This window comes from Moschus berezovskii, chromosome 24 (assembly GCF_049115385.1).
Source record: "Moschus berezovskii isolate FMDL1 chromosome 24, NW_MosBer_1.0, whole genome shotgun sequence".
Lineage (NCBI taxonomy): Eukaryota > Metazoa > Chordata > Mammalia > Artiodactyla > Moschidae > Moschus > Moschus berezovskii.
In genome coordinates this window covers 1,858,357-1,885,408 of record NC_142483.1, presented here as the reverse complement: position 1 = coordinate 1,885,408, position 27,052 = coordinate 1,858,357, and the positions used below count along the sequence as shown (strand labels likewise).

The 27,052-nt window shown below is 59.1% G+C and overlaps 1 protein-coding gene across 9 annotated transcripts in view; it reads left to right on the top strand.

Annotated features, from left to right (window-relative positions):
• Nucleotides 1-17,146, top strand: part of LOC129547691 (IQ motif and SEC7 domain-containing protein 1) — a 142,529-nt gene extending 125,383 nt beyond the window's left edge. For 4 of the 9 annotated variants that reach the window (XM_088831711.1, XM_088831709.1, XM_088831708.1 and 1 more), the window contains exons 6-16: nucleotides 493-659; nucleotides 3,606-3,745; nucleotides 4,147-4,176; nucleotides 4,657-4,782; nucleotides 5,121-5,306; nucleotides 5,513-5,612; nucleotides 6,987-7,148; nucleotides 7,900-8,076; nucleotides 12,607-12,656; nucleotides 13,739-13,856; nucleotides 15,766-17,146. In XM_088831711.1, the coding sequence (XP_088687837.1) occupies nucleotides 493-659; nucleotides 3,606-3,745; nucleotides 4,147-4,176; nucleotides 4,657-4,782; nucleotides 5,121-5,306; nucleotides 5,513-5,612; nucleotides 6,987-7,148; nucleotides 7,900-8,076; nucleotides 12,607-12,656; nucleotides 13,739-13,856; nucleotides 15,766-16,427 (1,918 nt within the window). In that variant the 3' untranslated portion in view covers nucleotides 16,428-17,146. Of the gene's footprint in view, nucleotides 1-492; nucleotides 660-3,605; nucleotides 3,746-4,146; nucleotides 4,177-4,656; nucleotides 4,783-5,120; nucleotides 5,307-5,512; nucleotides 5,613-6,986; nucleotides 7,149-7,899; nucleotides 8,077-12,606; nucleotides 12,657-13,738 lie in introns of all 9 variants that reach the window. The other 5 variants (XM_055413471.2, XM_055413472.2, XM_088831707.1 and 2 more) reach the window with 4 other exon arrangements.
• The last annotated feature ends 9,906 nt before the right edge of the window (nucleotides 17,147-27,052 follow it).

Below are 27,052 nucleotides of genomic sequence, written 5' to 3'. Positions count from 1 at the left end.
GCGTGGAGGCGTGTTGGAGGCTGTGTGTTAGCGAGGCTGTTAGTTCACCTTCCACCGCAAAGGTGCCGCAGCAGTGGGGGGCTGGAACCATCCAGAGGTGGGCCGCCCTCTGAACTGCAGCCCTAGGCTCCTGTCGCCTGAGGGCCCCAGGGCGGGTCCATCCCCACTCCGGGTGGGGCAGAGGGCACACCACGCCTTTAGGGCATAGCCTCCCGTCAGCCAGAACTCTGAGAGGGCCCGGGGGTGTGGTCCTCAGCCCCAAGCAGCTGCCATCCAGCTTGTGGGGGCCGGGGGGGACTTGACTCGCATGTTGAGCAGATGGGCAGACGGTCAGGGCCAGCTCTGCTGGTCGGGAGTCCCCGCCATGTTCCCGAGGCAGACGCAGAGGCTATGAGACAAGTGGCCAGCCTCGGGTGTTGGGGGCCGCTGGTGGGCGAGGGGTGGCCTGGCCTCCTGCCCCGGCTGAAGTCCCCCCTCCCCACCCCGCCCCAGCCAGCGGTACTGTATCTGCAACCCCGGGGTGGTGAGGCAGTTCCGGAACCCCGACACCATCTTCATCCTGGCCTTCGCCGTCATCCTGCTCAACACCGACATGTACAGCCCCAACGTCAAGCCTGAGCGCAAGATGAAGCTGGAGGACTTTGTCAAGAACCTCCGCGGTGAGCTGCCCCGGCCTCACGTGCTCAGGGTAGGGGTGGCCCGGCCAGGGACGATGGGAGGACTGGTCTCAGAACGACCGCAGGGTTTGGGCCCAGGCCCGTTGCAGGCCCAGAGGGCGGAGGGACTGCAGGCTGGGTGCCGGGCGCCCGGGGCCTCCGAGCACTGCCCCTCCCCAGCCTCCGGCCTGGCAGCCCTGTCACCCGTGGGAAAGCTGGCTGTGAGCGGCCTGCTGCTGCCGACGCAGGAGCTCCGGGGGCTCCGGTTCCTTCTCTGGTTCAGCGCCTCGGCCGTGGCACCGGGGCCTCTGGTGTGTGCAATGAGCCCAGAGGGCGGAGACTCAGGGAAGACGGGGCTGCTGGGACACACACCAGCTGGCCACTCCCATGTCTGCGGCCTCGTGGTTCGCGCACCTGTTTGCTCCGCCATCCCGCATGACAGGGAGGGGCGGCTGTGTCCCCCTAGTTCCCAGGGCGGGGGCCGAGCACCCCAGAACCAGGAGAGCAAGCTGCTTGGCTCTGTCTTGGGAGCCTGGGCCGTTTGCGCCGATGACCTCTTGTCTTCAAGCCAGGGACCCCAGGGTTTCTGCCCCTCCTTCCTTGAGCTTCGAAGGTTCAGGGTGTTGGGGACCTGCCCAAGGTCACTCAGGAAGTGAGAGTCGGAGGAGGCAGAAGTTCCAAGGCCAGGCCAGTGCTTCTGCATGAAGTGTGCGCCCAGCTCATACTTCTTAGGGGAAAGTGTCCCCACCCCACCACACACACACTGGACACACCTTTTCTCTGAAATTGCTCAGCTGCCCAGCAGGTCCAGCAGCCAGCGGCTCTGGGAGTCCAGGGAGAGGCAGGAGAGGAGCCTGGACACCTGACAAGCGGTGTTCTGCTTTTACTGATGTTTATCTTTGAATTTTTTTTTAATATGTGTGTATGTGCATACATTTACTTTTTCATGCGTTTCAGTCTTGGCTGCGCTGGGTCTTTGCTGTTCTGCGTGGGCTTTCTCTAGTTGCGGGGCATGGGCTCCTTACCGTGGTGGCCTCTCTTGTGGCAGCTTACGGGCTGTAGGCACACAGGCTTCAGTAGCTGTGACTCACGGGCTCTAGGGCGTGGGCTCAGTAGTTGGGGTATATGGGCTTCGCTGCTCAGCATCATGTGGGCTCTTCCAGGACCAGGGACTGAATCTGTGTCTCCTGCATGAGCAGGCGGGTTCTTGTCCACTGCACCACCAGGAAAGTTCCTTACATTTATATTTTGGATGGGTCCTATCTTCATGAGGTTCAGAAGCCAGAGAGTCACGTGACCCAGCAGTCACCCTGCTTGGAATTTACCTGAATGAGTCGGAAACTCCCCTCTGCACAGAATCCCCCACCTGGATTCAGAGTTGCCCAAACCAGGAAGCCCCCCAGCCCTCCTTCAGTAGCTGCACGAACCCTGGTCCATCCAGACCATGGCCTGTTACTCAGCGCTGCAAAGAAAATGAGCTGTTGAGTCTGGAAAAGATGCGGAGGACCCTTAAACCAACATTGCAAAGTGAAAGCAGCACTTCTGCAAAGCCTGCATGCGGTCTGATTCCAGCTGCGTTTCGTCCTGTGGGGGGCGAGGCTGGGGAGACAGGACACCGCGGTGGTGGCGGGGGGCAGCAGGGATGCAGAGGGGAGCCCAGAGGGTGTTCAGGGTAGTGGAAAGTCTCTGTGTGATGTTGTCACAGTGAACACATGTCACTGCATGTTTGTCCAGACCCACGGGATGGACACCACCACATGGGAACTCAGCGTGACCTGTGGCCTCAGGCCTCTGGGGCACATCCAGGTTGTAGCGAACACACTGCTCTGATGGGGCTGCTGATTGTGGGGAAGCTGGGATGTGCTTTCCCCTCAATTTTGCTATGAACTGGAAACTGTCCTGGAAAAAGAGCCAATTAGAAAAGACCTGGGAAGTGCAGAAGGTCCACCGCAGGGTCCCTCCCAGCCCCAGAGGTTGTCTGTCAGCTCTGAGTCGTGCTGTGCCTCCCAGAGCTTCCCCGGGAGCCAGTGCAGACGCGCACAGTTGGCTTCCTCTCTTCCACTTGGCACCTTGCTCTTGGGTTGAGGCCCAGCCGTAAACCTAAGGGCCTTTGCCACGTCTGCTCACCTCGATTCTGCGGACACACAGCCCTCCCTGTCTTGGCGTCCCCACGAGGACCGCTCAGCCAGTCCCCCGACCAGGCACACAGGTTCGTTCCCTTCTCCTACAATCTGGGGGCAGAACTGTGATGCATGTCACGTCCCAGGGGCCATACCCCTGAAGGCACTCAGCGCACCCGCGGTGCATGTTGTCAGGCAGGGGACGGGCGGGCCCGAACAGCCCCCCAGGGGGCTGAGCCGCTCTACTGCCGCCCGCCCCCTCAGGAGCCTGTGGACCGAGGAGTGCGGCTCGCATCTTTCCTGAGCTGGACTGGGGCTTTCCGGCTCCACGTCCAGGGCCGTGTAGCAGAAAAGTCATGAGCATGTCATCCGAGCAACCGGGGTTCGAGTCCCAGAAATGGGACAGCAGCCACTCCGACCCACTGAGCTGTCCAAGAGGGAGGAGGCTTGAGCTGCCCTTGCCCCTGAGAGGTCGCTGTGCTCTGGGGGCCCTGTGTCGTTGGGGGGAGGTCTCCTGGCTCAGAGAGCCTTGGTGTCAGGCTGACAAGGGGCCAGATAAGAACGTGGGCCCGCCCACCAGCGCTGCGGCTGGGATGGAGCGAGGTAGTGCTCACAGAGCCCCCCAAGCGTGGCTGGAAGGCCCCTCCTCGCTAAGCCGGGCAGAGCTGGCCTGGAGCTGGGGTTCCGAGAACACAAGTCATGGGCGGGACCCGTCCAGCAGCTGTGGGCCAGGAGGCCTGTGGCTCTGCAGGGGACGGGCAGGGGCGCCGCTGCCCCTCGTGGTTCAGACGCGGTGCCTCGGGGTGAGCTGGCCGCTGTCCCCTCCCAGGCGTGGACGACGGGGAGGACATCCCCCGCGAGATGCTCATCGGCATCTACGAGCGGATCCGCAGGCGGGAGTTGAAGACCAACGAGGATCACGTGTCACAGGTGCAGAAGGTGGAGAAGCTCATCGTGGGCAAGAAGCCGGTAGGTGGTCTCTGCGCCCTCCCGGGGGACACCACCTGGCACCCAGGAGCGCCCCAGTCCTGCAGCCCCCACCCGGCACCCAGGAGCGCCCCAGTCCTGCAGCCCTGGCCAGTCCCTGATGCCTCTGGAGCCTGGTTCCTCCAGTCAGGACTGCTGAATTACATCACCGTTAGGGCCGTCTAAGCGGCTTCCCGCTGGTTCCCTCCGAGGAGAACCTGAGGCCTTGTTTGAGCCAGCGGCCGGGACCGTGCAGCAGCTCCCTGGTGCCCTGGGCTCCCCTCGGGCCCGCTGGGGGCGCCGGAGAGGTGCCGCGGGAGGGCGTCCCAGGGTCTCCACCAGGCCCCGGGGGTGCGTGTGGGGCGTTAACCTCTCCTGTCGTTTGTCCACTGTTTCCCCCACAGATCGGATCCCTGCATCACGGGCTTGGCTGTGTGAGTGCCCTCCGCTGCCCCTTCCGCGGTCCCCGCAAGCCCCGGCCCCCAGACCCAGCGCTCCGCCTGCCCGAGTCACTCCCCGTAGCAATGAGAAGTTTGCTTGTCACAATTCCCCCCGCCTCGGGTCTCGGCAGCCCTGCGGTGAGGGCTGTGCTGTCGGGCTGAAAGCAGGCGGTCGCCATGCGTCTCGTCTGGGCCTGGTCGAGCTTGTCCCCAGGCCCCGAGACCCTGCGCCTGAGCTGATGGCCTCGGGGCGGCTTTGAGGCCTCCTACCCTCCCCCCGCCTCCCTGGTCCCTTCAGGCTGCATGTGGCTCATGTGTGGGTCCCCCCTGGTGAACACTTCCGGGGCCCCCAGGGACCAGGGCCCCAGGCCCCGCTCTCAGTGCCGGGAAGGCGGTCTCCCTGGAGCAGGGCCCCCGGGCGGGCGGCGGGGCGTCCCCGGCCGGGATGCAGTCTGACACGGCCCTTCCACACAGGTGCTGTCTCTGCCACACCGCCGCCTCGTCTGCTACTGCCGGCTCTTTGAGGTTCCGGACCCGAACAAGCCCCAGAAGCTCGGGCTGCACCAGCGCGAGATCTTCCTGTTCAATGACCTCCTGGTGGTACGTGGGTCTGCGGGCACAGGGCTGGGTGCGCAGACCCCTGGCAGCTTGGGCTGGCTCCTCCAGGATGGAACATTCAGCCTCCACAGCTCCGGGCCTCTCTCGGCCCCTCGGCCTCCAGGGAGCCTCTTCCTGATGCTCCGAGCAGAGGCCTCGCAGCTCCCCGAGCTGCCTGCCAGGCAGGCGAGTGCGGTGCCATTCCGTTGGCCTGGGTCTCAGCCCCAGCACTGGGGGGCTGGATGAGGCAGAGAGGGGCCCCCCAAAAGGACACTGAGCTCTTGCCCCCAGAACAGGCAGCCTGGGGGTGAAGATGGTCCCACAGCCCCCTTCTTTCCCAGGACCCCCGGCCCCTGTCCCTGCCCAATGGAGGACCAGCTGCTCTGCTCAGGCCCCGGAGCCTGGAGTCCAGACATGCGGCTTCCAGTCCTTTAAGAGCCCGTCAGCTTGAGCAAGTCCCTGCAGACCTCTGGCCCTGGTGTCCTCCGCTGTCCAACTCATCCCTCAGCGGGTTCCGCTGTTCTTGCGTAGGGCCCGCGGGCACGAGTGGGGTCCCTCCTCCTACTGGCTCTTCACTACCCTGGGAGCCTGCTGGCCTCAGAGCTGCAGGGTGGGGCAGAGGGGGTTCCTCACAAAGGAGAACACAGCCCCGGGGGCCGCATGAACCATGATTCCCCGGGGTGTCCCCGCAGTGCAGGCCTGGGGCTCAGCCTCTGTGTCTGGCTGCCCCCAGGTCACCAAGATCTTCCAAAAGAAGAAGAACTCGGTGACGTACAGCTTCAGGCAGTCCTTCTCCCTGTACGGCATGCAGGTCCTGCTCTTCGAAAACCAGTGTAAGTGGGTCCCACTGCCCAGAGTTCATGTTCTCACTTTTATCAACAGAGGGCCAGTTGCAGGCTCAGAGGAATAACCTGGGAGCATTTCATATCGTCAGATGTGGGGCTCGTCACGTTGACTCTCGCCATTAACTTTTTGCAGGGGATAAGTTTTTTACATTTAGGGCAGAGTGAGTTTATTTAAATAAAATGTTGGTGGAAAGACATCCAGTAAAACGGCCCTGGTGATGTGTGGGTTTGACCAATCGGCAAAGGGTCATGCCTGAGGGGCTGCCGAGATTCCCACCAGGGCCCCCGGGTCCACACGCTCTAGCCTTGGCGGCCGTGTGGCCCGGCTGTTTGACATCTCGGGTCATCGCCTCCGCCCCATGCTGGAAGGCTGCCCCCGCCTTGTTTTCCCCTGGGGAGCCTGGTGCCACGTTCTCTGTTATGTCTAACAGGCCCCTCGGGGAAGGGGTGGCGGTGGCAGGGACCCCCTGGGAAGAGCCCAACCAAACCAGGTCCTCAGGCAGAGGATCACCTTCAGGCACCCGGGGCTCACACAGGCCCCTCCCGGTCAGTCCCGGCCCACTTACGTTAGACTCGGTTTGAACTTTGTCTTCCGTTTTATTGAACTGGTTCTGAGATTGTCACGCAGGGCTCAGCTGTCCTTGGCTTCTCCCAAAAGCTAGGTTAGGGCTCGTGAGGCCCGCGTCCCCACGCGGTGGACAGGCTCTCCAAGCTGCTCAGTCTCCCCTGGCCCACGTCCCGATTTTAGGGAACCTGCTCAGGCCTCTAAGCGTTGGAGCTTGTGGCCCTGAAGCAGGTCTGAGCTGTGATGGGATTGTCCTCTGGGCCGAGAACCGTCTCATGCCGGGCGGTGGGCGCTCGATTCCCACTGACAAGAGAGGGGACACCGGGACCCCACAGCCCCAGGAGCTCGGAGGCGGCCCCGGGCAGGAAGGAGTGGGCGAGGGAGCTGGGCGGGGTAGGCACAGAGACCAGGCAGGAGAGAGCAGGGTCCCCTGAGGTGACCGGACAGGTGAGGGGGGACACGGCCTCCATCTCCTCCCAGACTCATCACCTGGCCAGCCTCACGTCCCAGGCAGAGTGACTGAGGACCCTGGCGTTCAGGCTCCAGGCTGCAGGCCCGTCCAGGGGGGCGGACCAGGGCCAGGCCCTGCCTCCGCTCAGCCAGATCTGAGCCCAGCTCGAACACGGAGCAGTGCGGACCCCAGTCGGGAGCCAGGGGGCTGTCTGGTGGTCCCCGCGGCCTGTGCCGTGGGGCCTGTCCTCCCTGTGGGGGCGTGTCTGGGGAGCCCCATGGACACGCCAGGCCCGAGGGGAGGCAGGGAGCCCGCACACAGGCCCGCACTCTCGCGTCCCCTGCAGATTACCCCAATGGCATCCGGCTCACGTCCGCCGTCCCAGGGGCCGACATCAAAGTGCTGATCAACTTCAACGCCCCCAATCCTCAAGACCGCAAGAAGTTCACCGACGACCTGCGGGAGTCCGTCGCGGAGGTGCAGGAGATGGAGAAGCACAGGATAGAGAGTAGGTTGCGGCCGTGGCTGCCAGGGGTGGGAGGCGGCGCGCGGCGCAGGCACTGCCCCCAGTCTGCGGCCGAGACGGTGGGCAGGGGTCTCCGGGTGAGAGCCTGTCCTGCCCGGGGAACCACATCACGGCCCCGAGGAGGCCGTGGTGTTCCTGGTCCCCCCGCTCCTCCGTGTCCCAAGCCCTGGAGCTGAGCTCTCTGCACTGGGGCGTGGCTGGCGTTGGTGTCCTCTGGGCCTCAGCACCGGGTGGGCTCAGGGCTGAGGCCATCCCCGGCTGCCTTGAAAGCTGGCGATAACCCCCGCCCCCCCCGCCTCCTGGCTCTGAGCCTCATTCCTGCAGTGTTCACGTTCCAGGGGACACAGGAGCGGCCCCCGCTCCCCAGCCTCCATCCACGGCCAGGCCCAGCTAGCCTGGCTCTGCTCTAGCCCCGGAATTCTGTCTTCCCCCCAAGTCGCTGACTTCCCTGCAGGCCTTGGTGCCCTGTCCTTTGCAACCTCCCTTCGGGGGTCTCCCTCAGTCAGGACAAGGGGCGGTGTCACTCCAGCTCCTCCCCAGATGACTTCGCCCCTCCGTCTCCCCACCAGCCCCGAAGGTGGCAGCTCAGCCCTGTGCCACCCAGAGCACAGCACCCCCCCCAGACCCCCGTTCCTCCGTGTCACCCTCCTGGGGTTGCCCGGCCCCGCTGCCGCCCCCCGCCTGCCCTGGGCCGAGGCCCTATACCCCTCACTGCCTGGGCGCTCTGTTGCAGCGGAGCTGGAGAAGCAGAAGGGCGTCGTGCGGCCCAGCATGTCCCAGTGCTCCAGCCTCAAGAAGGAGCCGGGTGGCGGGACACTGACCCGGGCCTGCCTGGACGACAGCTACGCCAGCGGCGAGGGGCTCAAGCGCAGCGCCCTCAGCAGCTCCCTGCGCGACCTCTCGGAAGCGGGTAAGAGCCGGGCACCGCGGCGGAGGGGCTCGGACTGAGCTGGTCCGGGTGGCCGCCCCCACCCCACCGCAGTGTCTGAGCAGGCAGGGAGGGCGTCCCCCGGAGGCCCCAGGGAACGGGGCCGCACGGTCACAGGCAGGACAGCTGGGCGGGTACCCTGTCTCCCTTGCTTTTTGTTAGCCCTTCCGTTTCTTGAGCCTGGCTCTCGCGCAGGGCGACCCGAGCCCTGTTGCTCTGCGCCGCCTATGCCCGCGCTTCATGCTGACGAGGGCAGGGGGCGATGCCCGCTGTGCCGTGTCCGGGGTCTCGTCGTTACCTGCAGTCCCGGGGCCTGCTCTCCCGGCAGAGGTCCCCTTCCCGGGAGCCCCGGGCCTCCGTCCAGCCCAGAGGCGACAGGGGAGAAAGCCTTGGCGGGAGTGTCTTTCGTTGTTGTTTCCTTGTTTCTGTGTGTGTGTGGTTTGCTGCCGGCCTCTTAACCCGCAAGCAAGCCGCCCGGGCCTCCTGGGTCTCCTGGGGTGGGGGGTGTGCCTGGAGCATCGTGGGGTGCTGGGCTTTGGCGGCAGTGGGGGCGGGGAGCCTGCTGCCCCAGCCTGCTTTGCCTGCTGGTGCTGTTGGGGGGGACCATGGGCTGAAGGGGGCAGCCTTTCTGTCCCTCACAAGGCGCGTCTGGCCAGGCAACTCCTTCCCGGGAGAGGCTGGGTCACTGTGGAGCGGCGGCAGCCAGGCACGTGGACATGTGGCCATCCCAGCACTGTAGACTCCTGGGACCTTCAACTTGTGCCCCTGGCCCCGGGAGCCTGACATGACCTGGGTTTGCTGTGGGGAGACCCTCTCGGGCTGAGACCAGCCTCGCCCCCCTTCCCTGGGGCCCAGCAATCCCTCTCCCGCCAGGCACTCGCCCAGCCCAGCCCAGCGGCCTCAGGCGTCACTGTGTGGCCAGCTCTGGGCCCCCAGAGAGAGCTGCTGGAGACCGCGTCCCGTCCCCCCCACCTAGCAGCGCTTCCTTCCTTCAGCATGTTCATTCCTTAGAAGTTTTCCCCTTTTTTCCTCTTTTCTTTTGAGTTGGATTTTTTCTTTGCTTCTGTCTCATCATTTTTTTGTTTTCTTTTCATCACGAAAATGCGAAGTGCATGGCCAGCGTGAGTCAAGCAGGGCTTCTCAACCCGGCTCTGCTGACTTGGGCCAGACCGTCCCTGCCCTGTGGGCCTCTCTGTGCAGGACGCCTCTGCCCACTAGATGCCAAAAGCACCTCAGTCACAATCGGGAACCTCCCCTCAGATAGCCGGGTGCCCTCAGCAGGGAGCGGGCAGAGTCTGGCTGGCAGCGTGGCTGTGGTTGAGAACCACTGGTTTTCCCGCAGCTTGTGACACCCAGCTAGACGTAACCGAATTGCTCTGGGGCCCTGCAGGCTGGGGCCCAGGCCTGTGTTTGGGTTTGTGCAGTGGGGCCACCTCGGGCCTCTAGGGGCCTTGTCCAGCCCCCCGGGTAGGAGCGGCCTCAGTGCAGCTGGCCAGTTCCTCTGGCTGCTGACGGTCAGGACCCCAGGCATCCGCTCTCTGTAGACAGAGCCTGGTGCATGGCTGTGTGAGGGGCCAAGCTCTGAGCTCTGGCTGGTTTCTGTCGGGGATTCTCAGCCAAGAAGGACTGCAGGGGACCAGAGTTCTTGGACCCTACGCCGAAGAGGGTCCCCAGGAAGAAGCCGCCTGCTCCCAGCGGTGGGAGGTGAGGTTTGGCGGGTGTTTCAGTCACCGCCTGGGACAGGCCCCTCCCCCGCGAACTCCACAGGAAGACAGGCCAGCGTCGGCCACCTCCTGGAAGAGGCCGCAGGCGTGCGCCCTGTACTGGACAGGGTCAGGGAGGAGCGCTTCGAGGCAGTGATGTTCCCACCTGTGTGCCTGGCCGAGTGGGATTTGGAGGGGATGGCCCAGGCGGAGGGCCAGTGACGCCCAGCAGGAGCTCGTCCTTGCTCCCAGAGCGGCTACCCCAGACCTGCGACTACCCAGCTGTCCAAGAGCCAGGACCCCAGCAACAGGGCCTCAGCCCGCCGTGAACGTCGGGGGCCCGGGAGGCAGGCGTGGTTTGACAGCCCAGCAGGACCCAGGCGGCCGGCTTGCCAAGAGCCAGAGGAGGGCACAGCCCCTACCCGGCTGAGCCGGGAGGCCCTGTCCCGCCCCCGTCCGTGCGGTCTCCCTTCCACCTCCGCCGGGGCCACTGCTCGTTTCAGGGGCGCCAGAGCCATGCCAGCCCGCGATCAAGGATCCCAAGGGTCTCCAGGCAGAGCCTCGCTGGGCCCATGCAGCACGCCGATTTGGGGGCTTTGGTTCCAGGTCTACGCTGAGTCACTCCTCTGGGCCTCCGTCCCCTGGCTGCAGAGGGGACGAGCGCTGCCCCCAGGGTCTGGGAGAGTCTCTGCCCGCAAAGTGTCGGTGGGGGGGCCTGGCCCAGCGTGCCAGCTGTTGTCACCCTCACCATTGAGAGGACCACAGGGCCTGCTGTCCCGCCCTGAGAAGCCAGCAGACTGTGAAGAGCCATGCCAGCCGTCCATCCAGGTGGGGCTTCCGAGCTGGCCGTGGCCAGGCTGACCGGGCCTGCTCTGGCCCTCGAGAGACATCGGCTAGTACGGGGTGCTCCCTGAGGCTCGTGCAGGGCTCCGAGACGGGGGCCCCCGGGACTGCGCTGTCCTGGCCATTCCCCCTCCGTCAGCAGATGGGGTGCACACGCCTGCATGTAGTCTCCAGGGGCCAGGTGTCCATGGGCGTGCCCGGGACTGGAGTGCAGACAAGCGCAGGGACATCCCGTATCTGCTGCTGACCTGCGAAGTCGAAGAGATGAGTTCTCAGAAAGTCAGAGTCCCTCCTGACGCCCAAGTCAGCGCCCTCCTGAGTCTCGGCCCGCGCGGGGCAGGGGGTCTGGCTCCGGGGGGCAGTCTTCGATGCCTCCACGCCAAGCCCAGGCCTGGCCCAGTCCCGGTGGGAGAAGCAGGCTGGCGGGAGGGCAGAGCAGGGCCGGCCTGGTTCACAGATGGGGGTACTCAGGCGGAGCGTCCACAGGGTGCCGGAGGGGCCGCCCTTCCCTCTGCAGAGCCCCCTCTGGAGGCCGGGGACTCTGTTTCTGCCCCATGCCCCTGCGCTGCTGTGCTGAGACAAGGCAGGAAGGGGAGCTCGCCCCTCGTCTCACACCTGCTAAAAGGTGAGGAGGGACAGGTCACCTTCAGCTGGGGACGAGGGCCAGTGTCCACGCAGTTGTCTGCGGTCCTCAGCACCACATCCCCTGTGCGGCCCAGTCCTGTGGGCTCTGAGGTTGGGATCCGGCACCGCCTTCAGGGGACCCCAGGCTCCCAGCTGGACTCAAGTTTGGGGATCAGCAGGTGAAGACCCAGGCCCTGGACAACCCCTCTGCCTGCTGTTGCCGACATGTGCAGCTGCCGCTGTTTCAACCCAAAGGGTCCAGACACACCCTGTCCGCCCAGCGCAGGTCGGGGCGTGAGCCACACCACGGCACAAGGCCGCCCCTTCTGTCTTCCGAGTGCCTGGGCTGGTCCAACTTGGAGGCAGCGTGGCCAAGGTCTCCCGCCACATGTGGACAGGCAGACGTGGTGTATACTGCTTGCCATGGGAACGAAGTCACTCAGTCCACCAGCCAGAGCCTCCGTCTCCTCCCGGCATGGACAGAGGGCACCTGTCCCATGCGGTGGGGCTTGTGGAAGCCAGAAGAACATCTGGAGCCCCTTCTCTGCTCCCAAGAGCTGGCTGGAGGCTGGATGCAGCTGAGCCCTCAAGCTGGGGCACCGTCATACCCGACACTCTTGGAATCCTGCAGGAACCCCCGGAGAAGTTGTCTGGAGGGCCCGTGGAGGGTGGGGCGGGCTCTGGGCCTCTAGAACCACAAAGAAGACTCAGCCTCCTCGGGCACAGCCAACGCGGATCCCACGCCTGCCCCGTGCCACATGCGGGGCACTCAGAGGCGCTGTCAGTGAGGGCTCAGGGCCAGGAAGGTGTGTGGCATCCTGGGGGGCTGGTGCCCACAGTGGGGAAGAGCTGGTCTGTGGGCTCATCCATGCCCCCGGCCAGACACTGCACAAAGCAAACACGGCCCCAGAGAGAGGGGACCTGGAGCTCGTCTCCTGAGACCCCGCGCTGTGCAGGCAGCAGGCAGAGTGTGCGCACGCGCGTATGTGCGACATACGTCCGTGAAATCCACCGAAGGGCAGAGCAGGACCACGCTTGGCTCGTTTCAGCTGCTGGAGGAGTCGGCCTGTCCCCACGGGCGATGGCCGAGGGTTCCCCGGCCCACCCTCCCCGGCACCCACCCCTCAGGCTTCCTTCCGGTCCACGAGAGGGGGATAAAGTTGGGCTGGTTGGAAAAGATTTTTTTTTGTTGTCTTTTTGTCTGTCTTGTTTTTTTTTTTCGCTTTTTAAGAACAGCGTTGTCTTTTTAAGTCGCCAGCGCCCCGCCCCCGGCTCTGCCGGGCGGTGGGTGGCAGCGCGGCCCGTGTCGTGTCTAACCTCTGGTATTGCATGTTCTGGGCAGGGAAGCGAGGGCGTCGCAGCAGTGCGGGATCGCTAGAGAGCAATGTGGAAGTAAGTAGGAGCCCGTCCGGCTGGCTGTCGTGTGTCGCCTCCCGTCCTCAGTTTTTGCCTCTTGTCTTTTTTTTTTCTTTTTTTTTTCTCTTCCTTTCCTCCTCCACAGAGGCCAGATCTACCCCGCCTGCCTGACACGTGCATGCCGCCCACCTAGACGCGCCCGCACCCCTCACCGCTTGTGGGGGCTGGAACGATGGGGGCGGGTCCGGGTCTGTCTGTCGCGGTTTAGTCTCCGCTTAACCCCCGCCCTGCAGCCCCTGAGCATGGTTAACACCCCGGCTCCCCGCACTTCCCGCCGGCCCCACCCTCCCGGACTTCCACGCTCCGCCATCCCCATTGCTTCTCCTTCCTGGAGGTTCGGTTGCTGTGTGTCTGCCGTCAGGGCGCCTTGGAATTGCTCAGCCAGCTTGGGGGCGGAGAGCCGGGAGAGAGAGGAGTTCAGTGTGGATTTCATGAGGTTCCGTTCATCCTCCAGCCATCTCGACATTCCTGTTCTCATCTCCGCTCAGCTTGCAGGCCTCTCTGTCTCTTTTCCCGTGTTTGGTTGGCGTTAGGTAGTTAGGTAGCTGCAGCGAGATGCCTGGGTGGTGCCCACCCACAAAGGGAGGCTCCCCCAGCACTCCCCTTCCCCCAGAAACCGCGGCACACCCCCAGGCAGAGCACACACGCTTGGACACTGAGAGGACCCAGGAGAGCTCAGGGCAGGGTGTCAGCGGGAGCGGGCCCCTCTCCACCCCGCCCCGCACACACCGTTCACAGACACCCGCAGGCACACGGTTCTGGTTCTGATCTGAAGGCGCGGGCCACCCCCAGGCAAGGTGCTCAGCAGGGCTGTGTTACCCACACGTGTCTCTCCCCCAAGGCCCCCTTGTGGGCCACCCCCCCAGCTGACCTGCACGGCAGTGTCCGGAGGTGGCCCCCGAGTCCAGCCTCACGCAGCCTGGCCTCTGCGGCCAGCATGTTGAACTAAGGCTTAGCAGTCAGTGGGTGAAACTTTTTAACTTTTTTTTTTAAGGAATCATCCTGCTGTGAGTGCTTTAAGCTCTTTTAATTTTGGTTTTTATGAATTTCCTTTTTAGGCGTCCGTCATTAGCAGTCCTCACATGCGCCGGAGAGCTCCATCAACACGAGACTGTCCATCTCGCCCACACCAGGCCATGCCCAACTCCTCCTCCCTCCTGGGCTCCCTGTTTGGGAGTAAGAGAGGGAAGCCCCCTCCCCAGGCCCACCTGCCCCCAGCCCCGCCCCAGCCGCCCCCCCACCCGCCGCACGCCGCGACCAGCCACCCCCAGGGGCCTGTGGAGGGCCCCCTTGCAGGCCCAGTGCATGGGCACCACGGCCAGTACTGCCACCTGCAGCAGAACCCGCCCCCCTACCACCACCACCACCACTACCACCCCCCGCAGCACATCCAGCACGCACACCAGTACCACCATGGCCCCCACGGGGGGCACCCCACCTACGGGGCCCACGTGCACGGCCACCCGCCACTGCCCGCGGGCCACGCGGCACACCACCACGCGCAGCCCCCTGCCCCGCCGCCCCCCACCAGCAGCAAGGCCAAGCCCAGCGGCATCAGCACAATTGTGTAGACAGCCTGGGTGGGGGGTCCCAGACCCCCCGGAACATGCGCACATCACACAGGTGCGCCCAGGGGCGGCAGCCCCAGACCAGACCCAGGGCACCTTCTGTTTGCACCTCCCCTCCGCCCCCCGGCCTGGACGGAACCCCCGAGCCCCGGGGCTCGAGTCACAGGGAACACAGCCCCCGGTTTGAGTTGGCGGGGGCGCCCCTCAGCCCGAGAGGTGGGCCTCGGCCACCACCAGCCCGGAAACGGTGCCGCCGGCCGAGTAGACGTTGAACCGAGTCCCGGCCCCCATCCCCACCCAGCTCCCAGCTCTCTGCTCCCTCATTGTACCTAGGGGTGATGACCCAGCCTAGGAAAAGAAGAGATGACACAAAAAACCAGAGACAGAACCAAACACACAACCCAAAACTTGCTGCATTATTGCTCTTTTATTGACAATGGGCAAAAATTAAGTAGACCTGATATGGTTGATGAAAATACGTAAGTAAACTTTATATAATATAAATATATAAATATATAAATACATATATACATATATATATATACTGTATAGGTAGTATTCGTGTGTGAAAGGCAAACATTTCAGTCCACAAAATTAGCAATAGAGACTTTACAAGGAGCCCCACTTACGTGATAGGAAGACAGAACCTTAGACAAACGTATGAGAGATTAGACCAAAAATTTAAATGCTAGGGACAGACTCAGATACTTCCATATTTTCGTAAGAAGAGACGCCCCACTCCCCCACCCCCAGGACTGGCTGAAATCTTTACGCGATCACTACTAACTGTGCCAAGTAACATAGCATCTAACTGTTTTCAAAGTCCGATATTGCTTTGTATAAATCCTTATTTTATTAACAGATGACTATCATAAGTAATCAGTATTATAACTGCTCTGTTATTTCAGGTAAGCAAATAGATTTTAAAAATGCAGTAAACTCTACCGTAGCAACTCGGGAGCACTAGTTCAGAACTGGTTGTCCCGGACTGTTGGTTACCCAGACTCTTAGACACTTTAAATGGCTGCAATAACTGTGAATTTCCATGATCCATATTTCTTTCGTATGCATCCGGTTTACTGCACACTCATTCAGAGCCCTCCGCGGGCGCCCCACACCCGGCAGAGAGGTGTTCCATCTCCCACATGAAAGCGACCAACTCATGCTCGTCTCCCCAGCACCATAGCCCCCTCATCCTGTCTCCAGCCGCAGCAGGCAGACTCCCGGAGAGCCGAAGGCTGCTGCTTTTAGCGTTTAGCGACCCAGGGCGGTGTGTGTGCTTCCCGTTTTGTTTTCTGAGTGGTGGCCGTGACCATCGTGATTCCATGTGGCCGTGTGCTCGCACGCCCCCCATGTTACGTCTCCGCGGCCAGTCCAAGCCCAGCGAGGAGCGCCCGGCCCGCGCCCCGCTGCCCGCCGGGCCATGCCCGGCTCTCCCGCTGTGCTCTATCGCTTCAGTGTGTGGGGGCCCCATCTGCTCCCCCGGGCCGGCGTCACCCACGGGCCGTCCTTTGTAGTTGCAGCCCTTCGAGCCACTGCAGCCGCCCGTGCTGTGCTCCTAGGCCGCGGACCGGAGGACCGCCCCCGGGCCCTGCCAGGCTGGAGCCCCTGCAGGAAGGGCGAAGCTGGCGCGGGACTGCGCGGGCACAGGGCCCTGGACTGCGGCAGGACAGCCCCGGGGAGCCCACCCTGGCTGCGGCCGGGGCTCTGCCAACCCCCCTCCACCCCACCCCACCCCACCCCCGCCCCGCATCATCCAGGTCTCCAAACCAGCAATTCTGCAAACCGAGCACTTTTAATCTCCGCAGAGAGCAAATGCAGCAATCGAGAGTTGAGCCTTTTCTTTTTCTTTTTGGAAAGAAGCGTGACTGTAACCTGCCCGCGTTTGTCTTCCCGTCCGTGTGGCCCTTCTCCCTTGGGCATCCGTCAGAGAGATGGGAAGCCCGGCGTGGCTGTTCCGCGCCAGGCTGGGCTGGGGGTGGGGGCGGCTCCCCAGTGCCGCGGATGCCGACACTCCCTGGTCACCCCGCGGAGCCCGGCCCCCGAGGCGACCTGTCTTGCGGTTTCAAGGGCTGCATCGTGGCCGGGAGCAGTCAGCTTCTACTGCATGTCCTCCGGCGTCAGGCACGCGAGGCCACACTGTGTACCGTGTGTTTGCAAAACTCAGCGTTCCTGTTGACAAATAGTTGAAGTAAAGTGGTAACATATTAAATATGTCGGCTTTTCTTCACCGTCTGTACCAGTTGTAGGCTCTAACTGTAAACTCCAGGCTGTTCCAGAAAAGATGTAGGCATGCTGGCTGGCAGCAGGCCTTCCTTTCCAAAGGGCCGTCACTGATGGGGACAGAGCCCAGCGGGGTCGAACTGGGGCCCAGGGCACCTTCTCTCTGAAGGGTGGGCCATTCAGAACCCCCACCTCTGACCTTTTGGGTCCACAGGGCTGGGTGCTTCCAGCTTTCTGCTGGCTGGGTTCCAGTCAGTGAGGTTTCATCAGCGTGTGTGTTTCAGGGAAAAACATATCATGGGATGAGCATTCCCAGGACGCACACTGTTCCGTGGAGGAGGCTGGAGCCGGGCCGCCCTGATCTCGTGGGGAAGCAAACGTTCCTGATGAGTTGGTGGTCTCTCTCGGGACCCCAGCCCACCCCAAGGTCCACCCACCCGCACAGCAGGTGGAGGCGGGGCGTTGCCAGGCCGCGTGTCCTCCATTCTCGCTGTCAGGACACACGTGGGGCGTTTCGCTCACAGATTATCTCAGCAGGAGACCCTTAGAGGAAGCAAGCTGGTACCATCACCCAACATCTTTTCTGGGACAACAATGAAGTCATGTATTTGTATTTTTTTTAAGTTTATGAATGGATTGTATAACAATGTAAAAATAAAGTTCATGCTAATATGACGTGGGCCTCTTACTTAAAAACATCCTCAGTTGTCCCGTGTAGAGCAATTTTTCCATCCCCCACCGCATGCCCCAGGAGCCTCTTGGTTTTAAGATGAGCTGAAGTGACATCGGGTGGCACACATGATCCTAGATGCTGACTCGGCACCGCACAAAGCCGTGTCGCCACAGGTAAGCACGCACCTTCCTGTCCGCTGTAAAACCACCGCCCTCCCTGCCTGAATAACGAGTGCTTCCGTAAGTATCTTAAACACGGCAACAATGATCCAGGAAGCAGGTTACAGAGTGAGTCGGCGTGGGGCTGGAATGGGGGCGGGGGGCCTGATCTCCATGTGACCCCCCCTTGCGGTCACACGGCACACTCGGGCCACACCGTCTCCTCTGGGGCACTGTCACTCACCTTCGATTTGTCTCCCACAGTTAGAACCAGGATTTGAGTGGAGGCTGTTGAGACCTCAGGGGCCCCCTGGCTCACGGGAAGCCCAGTACCCACCGTGTAACTCTGGGGAGACAGGAGTGGTTTTGTTTCCCTCTGTGTTCTCTTTGTAAGTAACAGACTCTACTGATATAAAACCATAGCTGTGATCAGTGTGGAGAAAGCAAATAAATCCTTAGAAACACTGTCATTCTCACTTTTTCTGGGAAGACCGGCCGTTTCCCCGTTGGCCGGACACAGGGATCCCCAGGTGGCGAGGTGGCCCAGCCCTGGTCGTGAGCGCGGTGGGCTGCAGCCTCTGGGAAGACGCGAATTTGAGGATGCTGACAGACCACTAAAAGGTACTCGTCGCAACGTAGGCACTGGTAGAAGATTCCCAGGGTATTTATAATTTCTAGCAGGTTTGAACGAAATTTTATGCTGTCATTGAGTTAAGAGGAGATGGGCCCTATGAAGCGTGGGGCTGGACGGGGGGGTGACTTGTGGGCAGAAAGACACCCAAGGGCCCAGCCCCCATCACGCAATGGGTAACATGACCTGGAAGCTAGGAAGGTGGATTCTGTTCTGGAAGCAGGGATTCTGCGGGAATGTTCTTGGCTGGGACTGTTTCTCCTTTCCTTAAACCCAGATCAGCTCCAAAGAATACCCGCCTTGAAAGCTTCACTACATACAAAACGAGGTAAAACCCGTTCATCTAATTTGCGGGGAGTGCCAGAGGTTCCTGTCAGTGGCCACAATCGGCGGGGGCCTGCCCTCCATAGAGAGGGGAGTTCCCATGGGAAGGCGTTTCCACGTTTCTGCAACTAGATGGCAGCCCTGGGTTGGGGGGGTTCCCGGAGTTCGCAGAGATCCTTCAGCCTGTGATGGCACCTCGCACAGAGCAGCCACTGCCTGCCACTCAGCCAGCGCGGCAGTTTCAGGTTTGTCTCCCTGGGACAGACGGCGGGCTCCCGGGGCAGAGGGTGCCTGCAGCCGGCTTCTCTGTGCACAGTGCCCCACCCAGGACCGCTGCAGTCAAGATGCTTCTGAAAGCGCACCGCTGGTTGACAGGGGCAGGGTCACGGCACAACCACTGGCTGACCTGAGGGTGTGTGAGCTGTCAGCCGTCTGCAGCTCCTGCCCCTGAGAGTCGAGCTGGGGACACAGAGGACGCGGTGGGACTCCTCCGAGAGCAGTTCCTGCTCACTGGCCGTGCTCTGTAGCTCGCGTTTTGCTTGATCTCTCAGTGGCTTTCAACACTGTTCACAGGCCCCGTGGTGGAACACGTGGCATCTTTGGTTCTAGTCTCGCCTTCGTCTCGGGAGCGGCAGGGGCCGGTGCGGGCACACCTCCTCTGTCTCTCGGCTGGCTGACGCCCCTCCCCGGAGCCTTGAGTGCTGGCCTAGGGGTCCCAGAAAGCCGTCTCCCTTCCTCCTCTCGGCACACAGCCCGCCCTCTGTTTTCCTGGAGAAATCCCTGGGTTCAAATCTCCAGCCCAGAGCTCTCCTCTCAACACCTACCTCCCTGGGGTCCTCCAGTAGCACCTCAAACACTTTGTCCAGGACCAAATCCATGACCTCACACAGAGCTGCCCCCCACCGCCCCACTCCATTGGTGAACAGCATCCCCGCGAGGGGTGCAGATTAGAGCTCGGGAGTGTTCTGGACGCCCGTCTCGTCCTGACCCCAAGTCTGTGCTGCCACCAAGCCCTTTTGACTTTGACCTCCCTTGCCCCTTCACGGCTCACCTGCCCTCAGGCTTGTCCACTGGGCTAGAGCCCGGTACCTGGGCTCCCGGCCGCCACGGTGGGCCCCTCAGCCCCTCTGCACCGCCACCAGGGGAGTCTTCTAAAGGTGCTGCCTGCTTGAAGTCACGTCAAAGACTTCCCGCTGCCCTCAGGATTCAAAATAAACCTGCAGAAGCTTCTGGACATGGACTGCGTGTCTGTCCCCTGCCCTCCCCGCTTCACCCTCGCTGTCACCTTTCACTAGCAGCGCTAGCCCTTCAGATACCCAGGGAAGCCGTGTTCCGCTTGCTTCAGGGCCTGTGCAAGCGTGACCCCTGCCGTTCCCCAAACGTAGGGTGATGCTCGCACCTTTGTTGAGCTGGCATCTATTTCCCGCAGCCGGCTTCAGCCACTACCTGCTCTGCAGTGCGTTTGCATCGTTGTATATTTGGGGGCATGATCATCGGTTGCTCTAAGTGTGACAGGGTCAGGTCCTTGCACAACTGGGAGCCCAACAACATGTGGCACGAAGTAGGGCTTTCGTAAATGTTTGTTGGATGAACAGGTGAGTACCATTGCGGAAGAAGGAAACTTAACGCGTGATGCGCCTCGGTGGTTCACAGTGATGTCAGAGACCTGGGGGACGCGGCTGGGTCCCTTCAGGGAATGGTCTGGGCGAGGGCTGGAGGCTTTTGCTCATTGTGTTTTAACTTCATCAAAGATGGCTTAATATTCGGAGCGTTTGGAAAAAGTAGACTCATAACAAGCACGGGGAGAGTTCACTCACAATCCCGCTCCCCACAACAGTCACACCTGAGGGCTTGGGGTCCCCGCTCCCCGCCCTGTTCTTTGGGCATGTTGCGTGGCTCCCCGGTTCAGACCTTAGGGGTCTGTCCCAAACAGTCTGTTGTTCCGTGCCCCTTGTGAAGAAAGAGTGTCACCATGGAAACCATCTAGGAGACGCTGGATCACACAGAGTTAAACCATCAGCCCTGCAGAGCCTCTCAGAACGATGCCATGCTGTGAACCTCTCCGAGGCAGCCTGTGCTGGGTTTCCCGGACGTCCGCAGCGGTGGAGCTCTGTCGTGCACCGCAGCGCACAGCCCAGAGGTGTGCACGTGCAAGTTGCCTTTCCTTTTTCCCCAACATATCCTGATGTTACAGAAGAGGCAACGCTCTGTGATGTTCACATGCCAGCCCTTCACATGGACGGGCCCTGGTGGGCTTGCCATCAGGTAGTGTTGTCTCGGTGAATAGGGAACAGGTGGGTGGAAACTGTAGTGTTCCTGAGCAGATGTGGTGGCCCCAGTAGGCAGTGGGGCCTGGGGGCGTTGGGCGCCTGAGTCTGACTTTAGGGCAGAGCTCCTGGGGTGGACAACGACACCACCCTGGTGGCCCAGAGTGGCCATGCGTCCCCCGATTTGCCTCCAGTCAGGTGTAATCAATTCAGCCCTCACCTGCCTCGGGAACGCACCCTATCTTCCATCTCAGAGTGGGTCTGCAAGAAAGAGGGGCCAGCCGTGGGCAGGTCTGCCGAGAAGGAGCTTGTTTCTACCCCCAATTCTGACCCTTCGAGACTTTTAGGGGTTTAAATGATGTGTGCTGTGCATCTCTGAAAGATAGCCTGGGCTGAGTTTCCCAGACATTCTTGTACTCCTGACCACACTCCCCACCTACCTCCACAACGTGACCAGTGTCCCATACGGGAGAAGCTCCATTTAAACCCAGAAGGTGGAGACCGCAGCTCTGGAGGCGTCAGCAGCTGTGGACTAATAGGAAAGAAGACATTCTAGGATAAAAAATGCCAGAGGATCGTGGAGGCCACCGGAATTGGAACCCCTTCCCACATCCTGAGAACGGGGCAGAAAAAGAACAAGTGAAGCCTCTAGCCCAGACCGACAGCGTAACCAGGAAAGCGCAAACATCTCAGGTTCCAGTGAGCGGTGAGTGGGGGCGTGAACGTCCTGGACGAGCAGAGCTGCCTGGACCCCGGAACACAGAACCCAGGGAGGACTACGCAGAACAGAGGCGGCGTGAAGGCGACTCAGGCCCCACGCATGAGGGCAGACCACCCTCAGGGCAGCAGCAGAGACCCTGCTTCCAGAGGAGAGGGGTGCCTTAAAAAGGCAGGTTTCCTGAAGGCCTGGTCACGAAGGACAGGAAGGGGCAGCTAAGATGGGGGCCCTGTTCAAACAAGGTGCTGCCAGAGAATCAGAGTTGACGGGCCTGTAGCTAACCAAATCAACATGAAAGGAAAACATGCTGAATAAGACGTGCCAATGGGGAAGAAGCTGTTGCAATGAAGGAAAAAATTGAAAGTAATGCTCCCTGGAACAACGCCGTGGAAATAAATCTGAAAAAAACCTAGATGAAACTGATAATGAGTCAAAATGGACCCCTGGAGAGACAGAGATTTAAAACACAAATCCCCATAAGAGAGAAAAATAGAAGTGACCCAGTGCCAGGTCCAACTGCTTTCTTAGAGGGACTCTTTCCTTCAGATTTCAGATAATCTCAATGTTACTCAGACAGCTTCAGATCACAGCAATGGAAGGAAAACTTAGAAAAACTTTTTTATGATATGACTCTAGCACTGTTTTCTAAACCTGGTAAAAGCTGCATAAATACAAAACCACAGACACCCAAAGCACAAGTATGAATAAAGCAGTAGGAAGCATCTGCCGATGCATTAAATGGAAACAAACACGCAGTTGTCAGCTCTACGATGTGGGGGTTACCCCACCCATGGTTTATAGTTGGCCCTGCACATCCCCAGATTCAACCAACTTCGGACTGTGTTCTCCTGTAGTGGTGGGGTTGGTTTTTTTTTTCTCTGTTTTTAATTTTTTCATATTGGACTTTGGCTTCCCCCGTGGCTCAGCAGATGAAGGATCCACTTGCAATGCAGGAGACGCAGGCTCAGTTCCTGAGGTGGGAAGATCCCCTGGAGAAGGAAATGGCAACCCACTCCAGTGTTCTTGCCTGGAGAATTCCATGGACAGAGGAGCCTGGCGGGCTACAGTACATGGGGTCGCAAAGAGTTGGAGACGACTAAGCACGCATGCATAGTTTTCATTGTTGTGTTTGAGTGTACAGCAACCCGATTCAGACTCTTTTCCCATATAGGTTATTACAGAAAAAATGAGTTCCCTGTGCTGTACAGTAGGTCCCTGTTGACTATCTGCTTTATAGTTAGCAGTGTGGTCGGTCGCTCAGTCCGACCCTTTGTGACCCCAGGGACGGCAGCACACCGGGCCTCCTTGTCGTTCACCGTCTCCCTGAGTCTGCTCAAACTCGTGTCCATTGAGTCGGTGACGCCATCTAAGCTTCTCATCGTCTGTCGACCCCTTCTCCTCTTACCCTCAGGCTTTCCCAGCATCAGGGTTTTTTCCAGTGAGTCAGCTCTTCGCATCAGGTGGACAGAGGACCGGAGCTTCAGTTTTAGCACCAGTCCTTCTAGTGAATGTTCACGGTTGATCTCCTTTAGGACTGACTGGTTTGATCTCCTTGCAGTCCAAGGGACTCTCAGGAGTCTTCTCCAGCACTACAGTTCCAAAGCATCATTTCTTTGGCGCTTGGCCTTCTTTATGGTCCAACTCTCACATCCATACATGACTACTGGGAAAACCATAACTTTGACTGTATGGACCTTTGTCGGCAAAGTGCTGCCTCTGCTTTTTAATATGCTGTCCAGGTTTGTCATAGCTTTTCTTCCAAGGAGCAAGCGTCTTAACTTTGTGGCTGCAGCCACTGTCTGCATTGATTTTGGAGCCCCCCAAAATAAAGTCTGACACTGTTTCACTGTTTCCCCATCTGTTTGCCATGAAGTTTTGGGACCGGATGCCATGAGCTGAGTTTTTTGAATGTTTGAATATTGAGTTTTCACTCTCCTCTTTCACCTTCATCGAGAGACTCTTCCCTTTCTGTCTTTAGAGTGGTGTCATCTGCGTATCTGAGGTCGCTGCTATTTCTCCCAGCAGTCTTGATTCCAGCTTATGCTTCGTCCAGCCTGCATTTCGCATGATGAACTCTGTATACAAGTTAATTAAGCGGGGTGACAGTATGCAGCCTTGGTACTGAACCCCCTCTAAATAGTTTAAAAGTCTTCGCATTAGACCGCCCCTGGTCAATGACCCTGAGGTTTCTGTCCCCTGGACTCTGATGGATGCAGAATGGACGGCGGGGGAGGCAGCAGAAGGGAGCCCACAATGACGGTGGGGATTGGGAGCTGGCGTGGGCAGCCCTGGACTTGAGTGCTTCCCGTGGGAAAAGGGGTGCTGGAGGCCCAGGCGCACAGTGGCTGTCACTGCTAATGAGTGGGTGAAATGCCACTGAATGCGCACCTTTGGAGGCCCCAGAAGGGCTGCCGCCTGAGGGTGAAGACAGCGGTGATGGCTCCTTACAGGAAAATGCAGCTCTTACTGCAGGTGCCAAGCAAGGAGTCCAGGTAGCCAGTGCTTAAAAGGCCTGAACTCCCACGAGGCTTTGAGGAAAAGGTTTATAAAGACAAGGTGAGGGAGGGGGGTCGTGGGGTGTACAATCTGCTTGTGGACATTCTTCTGATTGGTTGGGGGTGAGGTCATCGGAATTTAGCATTATCAGCCTTCTGGTTCCAGCCGGTCTGTGGTCTGCGTGCTTGTGGGCAGCAGGCAGTTAAATCCTCCCCCCTGGCGGGGGTTTCAAGATCTGCAGAAAGGCTCAGAGAACGTGGCTCAGAGTGTCATCTATTGCCACATGTGCAGTTGTGTCCAACTCTCTGTGACCCCGTGGACTGTAGCCGCCAGGCTCCTCTGTCCATGGGATTCTCCAGGCAAGAACACTGGAGTGGGTTGTCATTTATCCTCCTCCAGGGGATCTTCCTGAGCCAGGGATCAAACCAGTGTCTCCTGCATCTCCTGCACCGCAGGTGGATTCTTCACCTGCTGAGCCATCAGGGAAGCCCCTCTAAAGCCTTTGAGGAGGAACTAAAGGTCCTTGACTTTGTTTAATGGCTAAACTATTATTATTTTGTCTTGCTTGATTGTCTTCCTTTCTTGCTTCAACTTCTCACTTTCCGCTTAAATGTATTTTTTGACTAAGATTTTTCTACAGACAAAAGGCGGGCAGAGGGCATGGGGGAGAGTCCTGTTCTAGAAAGACCCCAGAGGGTCCTTTTTGTGGCTGTTCAGTCGGTTGGTTGTGTCTGACTCTTTGTGACACCCCCCATGGACGGCATGGACCCCAGAGGGTCCTTCTTGGTCACAGTAGTATTCCTTTAGAGCCTGTAGTCTAACCTGGTGTCAAAGCCATCACCAGGAAGTGTTTTAAAGGAGAAATACCCTGGCATCAGCTTTGGGTCTGAAAGCCATCCTTCACCCCATGGTCTGCCTTCTCACTTTGCCTTTAAAATCCCATCTTGCGCTTCTGGAAATCAAGCTAAGCTCATTATCTTTAACACCCGTGAGGAGCTAACACATTACAACTGGAATATATGGGGAACGTTTATGCCCTGAAACATTCTTCTACCTACAGAAGAAGTGTTGGTGACCAGAGGCTGCTTTATCTCACAAGCTGGATTCATACACTTAAGTGGACTTCGCGTCCAACTCACGGAGTCCTCACTCATCCACGTTTGGGGACCATCCCTCATTCTAGGGCGTACATCTTAGTAAACGGCACCCCAAATGATCCTTTCCTTGTAACCTAGAGTCTGGTCCCAGATCTGGACTAGATGTCTTGAAAGCCCACTGCGGTCAGCACCCAGAAGGGGAGCTGTTTGTAGGGAAGTGCTGGGCACTTACTACAGTCTGGCCAGTGAGAACACTGGGTCTTCAGGAGAAAAAGAAAAAACAATAACTATTAATTACAGTACACTACTGGGGAAAATGCTTCCCTGGTGGCTCAGTGCCAATGCGGGAGACACAGGTTCGATCCCTGGGTGGGGAAGATTCCCCTGGAGAAGAAAATGGCAACCCACTCCAGGGTTCTTACCGGGAGAATTCCATGGACAGAGGAGCCTGATGGGCTTCAGTCCACGGGGTTACAAAGAGTTGGACACAACTGAACCCACACACACAGCGAAAAATATAAAATGAGGTACTTAGGTGAGTTTCATTTGGTTATTTCTCCTACAAATTAGAACTGGGGGGAAAATGAATTCATGTGAACACCAAGTTCTATGAAGTAACTAAGAGGAGCAATTTTTCCTTGAAAGAGAACAGACACGTCAATAAGCAGTGACTTTTGACTTAGTGCCAACTCTCCACGGTCCTGTAATCGGCATTTACAAAAGAGAGAGGATTTTTTCACTTCATTCTCAGGACGGTGTGTGAATCTACAGGCCAGGCCCTTCTTGGAGGCAGGCAGGGTAGAAATACGGAAGGGATGCAGAGAACACAACTGATTGTCTCTACCTGGGAAGTCACAGTGTAGCCTGCTAGGTGTTTATATTGAGCTTTAATGGCAAGCCAAGTCTGTTCTTTATCAGCTCCTGCTGAATGAGCATTGAACGCTTTTTAAAATGCAGGGACTGGCTTGGGGCCTGAGCTGCCTCTACCTCCCCAGCTCAGTGGGTGAACCATTAAGATGAATTTCCATACCCCCACCCACCCCCATCATGCTCCATTACCCGGTCTGCAGTCTCACAGTCGCTGGCTTGAAGGATTACAAAAAAATGTTGTTGATTTCAAACAAATGATAGTGCTGATGCCAGAAGCCTTTGCTAGAGCCCCAGGGTTTTCTGGCCAGAGACTGGCTGCAGCGGTTCCTAACAATGACCCTACCAGACCTCGTGGTGGGCTAGGGTTCCGCTTGTGCAGATGTCAGGGTGAGGGACTGTGCTTCCCCAAGTATGTTTCCTGGGAGTTATTTGTTCGAGTTGCAAGAGGAATAGTCTGCAATAAATCCCTCATTGCATCGTCTTCTAGGGCATTTCCCACGCATTAAAGATGCTGGCTTTGCCACCTGGCCATCTTCAGATAAGATTTCAGGCTCTGCTGGCTTTTGTGCAAACAGGTAAGGCCCCGGTGAGTTAATAAACTTATTTGGCTCTTACATTGCAGCAGTTGCTTTGCAAATTCTGGTGGTTTCAACAGAGCATTTGTGTTATCTTAACATGCTTTTCATTCCATAATAGTGGGGGAACACACGCTTGGTTGGATCTTAGGCTATTTTGACTTTTGAAACACAAGGGAAAAGCAAAGGTGTGTTGTTTTGTCATTGCTGATGCTGTTACTGTTTCAACTCTTCTGAGATTTTGAAAGACTGTTATCACTGTGACCAAGTTTAAACTGAAGAGCCTCTGTTTTTAGATCTTCTTGTTGTTCTTTAGTGGCTAGGTTGTGTCGATCTCTTTTGCGGCCACATGGACTATAGCCCACCAGGCTCCTCTGTCCATGGGATTTTCCAGGCAAGAATACTGGAGTGCCTTGCAGGTGGATTCTTTACCTACTGAGCCACCTGTGAAGTCTAGACTTTTATTTAACCCCCTCTCCCAGGGTTGCTAGACCCTGAAATTCACAGTGTGTGGAGTGGGAGGAGAATTAAACATTAGCCCACTAAATTTGCATAGGAATCCATGTTTGTGTTGATTTTATCATTTGGTAGGTGTTGAAACTGAGATTCTGGAATAGGCTGCAGCTTGCCTGGTGGAGGAGGAAGGGGAGGATGCGGATTGGTGAGGACACATCACCAGGGAGGACTTAGACGAGTCCGTCCAACACGTTCAGACTGACGGTCATGCGTAGGACGGATGGAGCAGAGCCCCTGAGAACTGGGCACCTGAGTG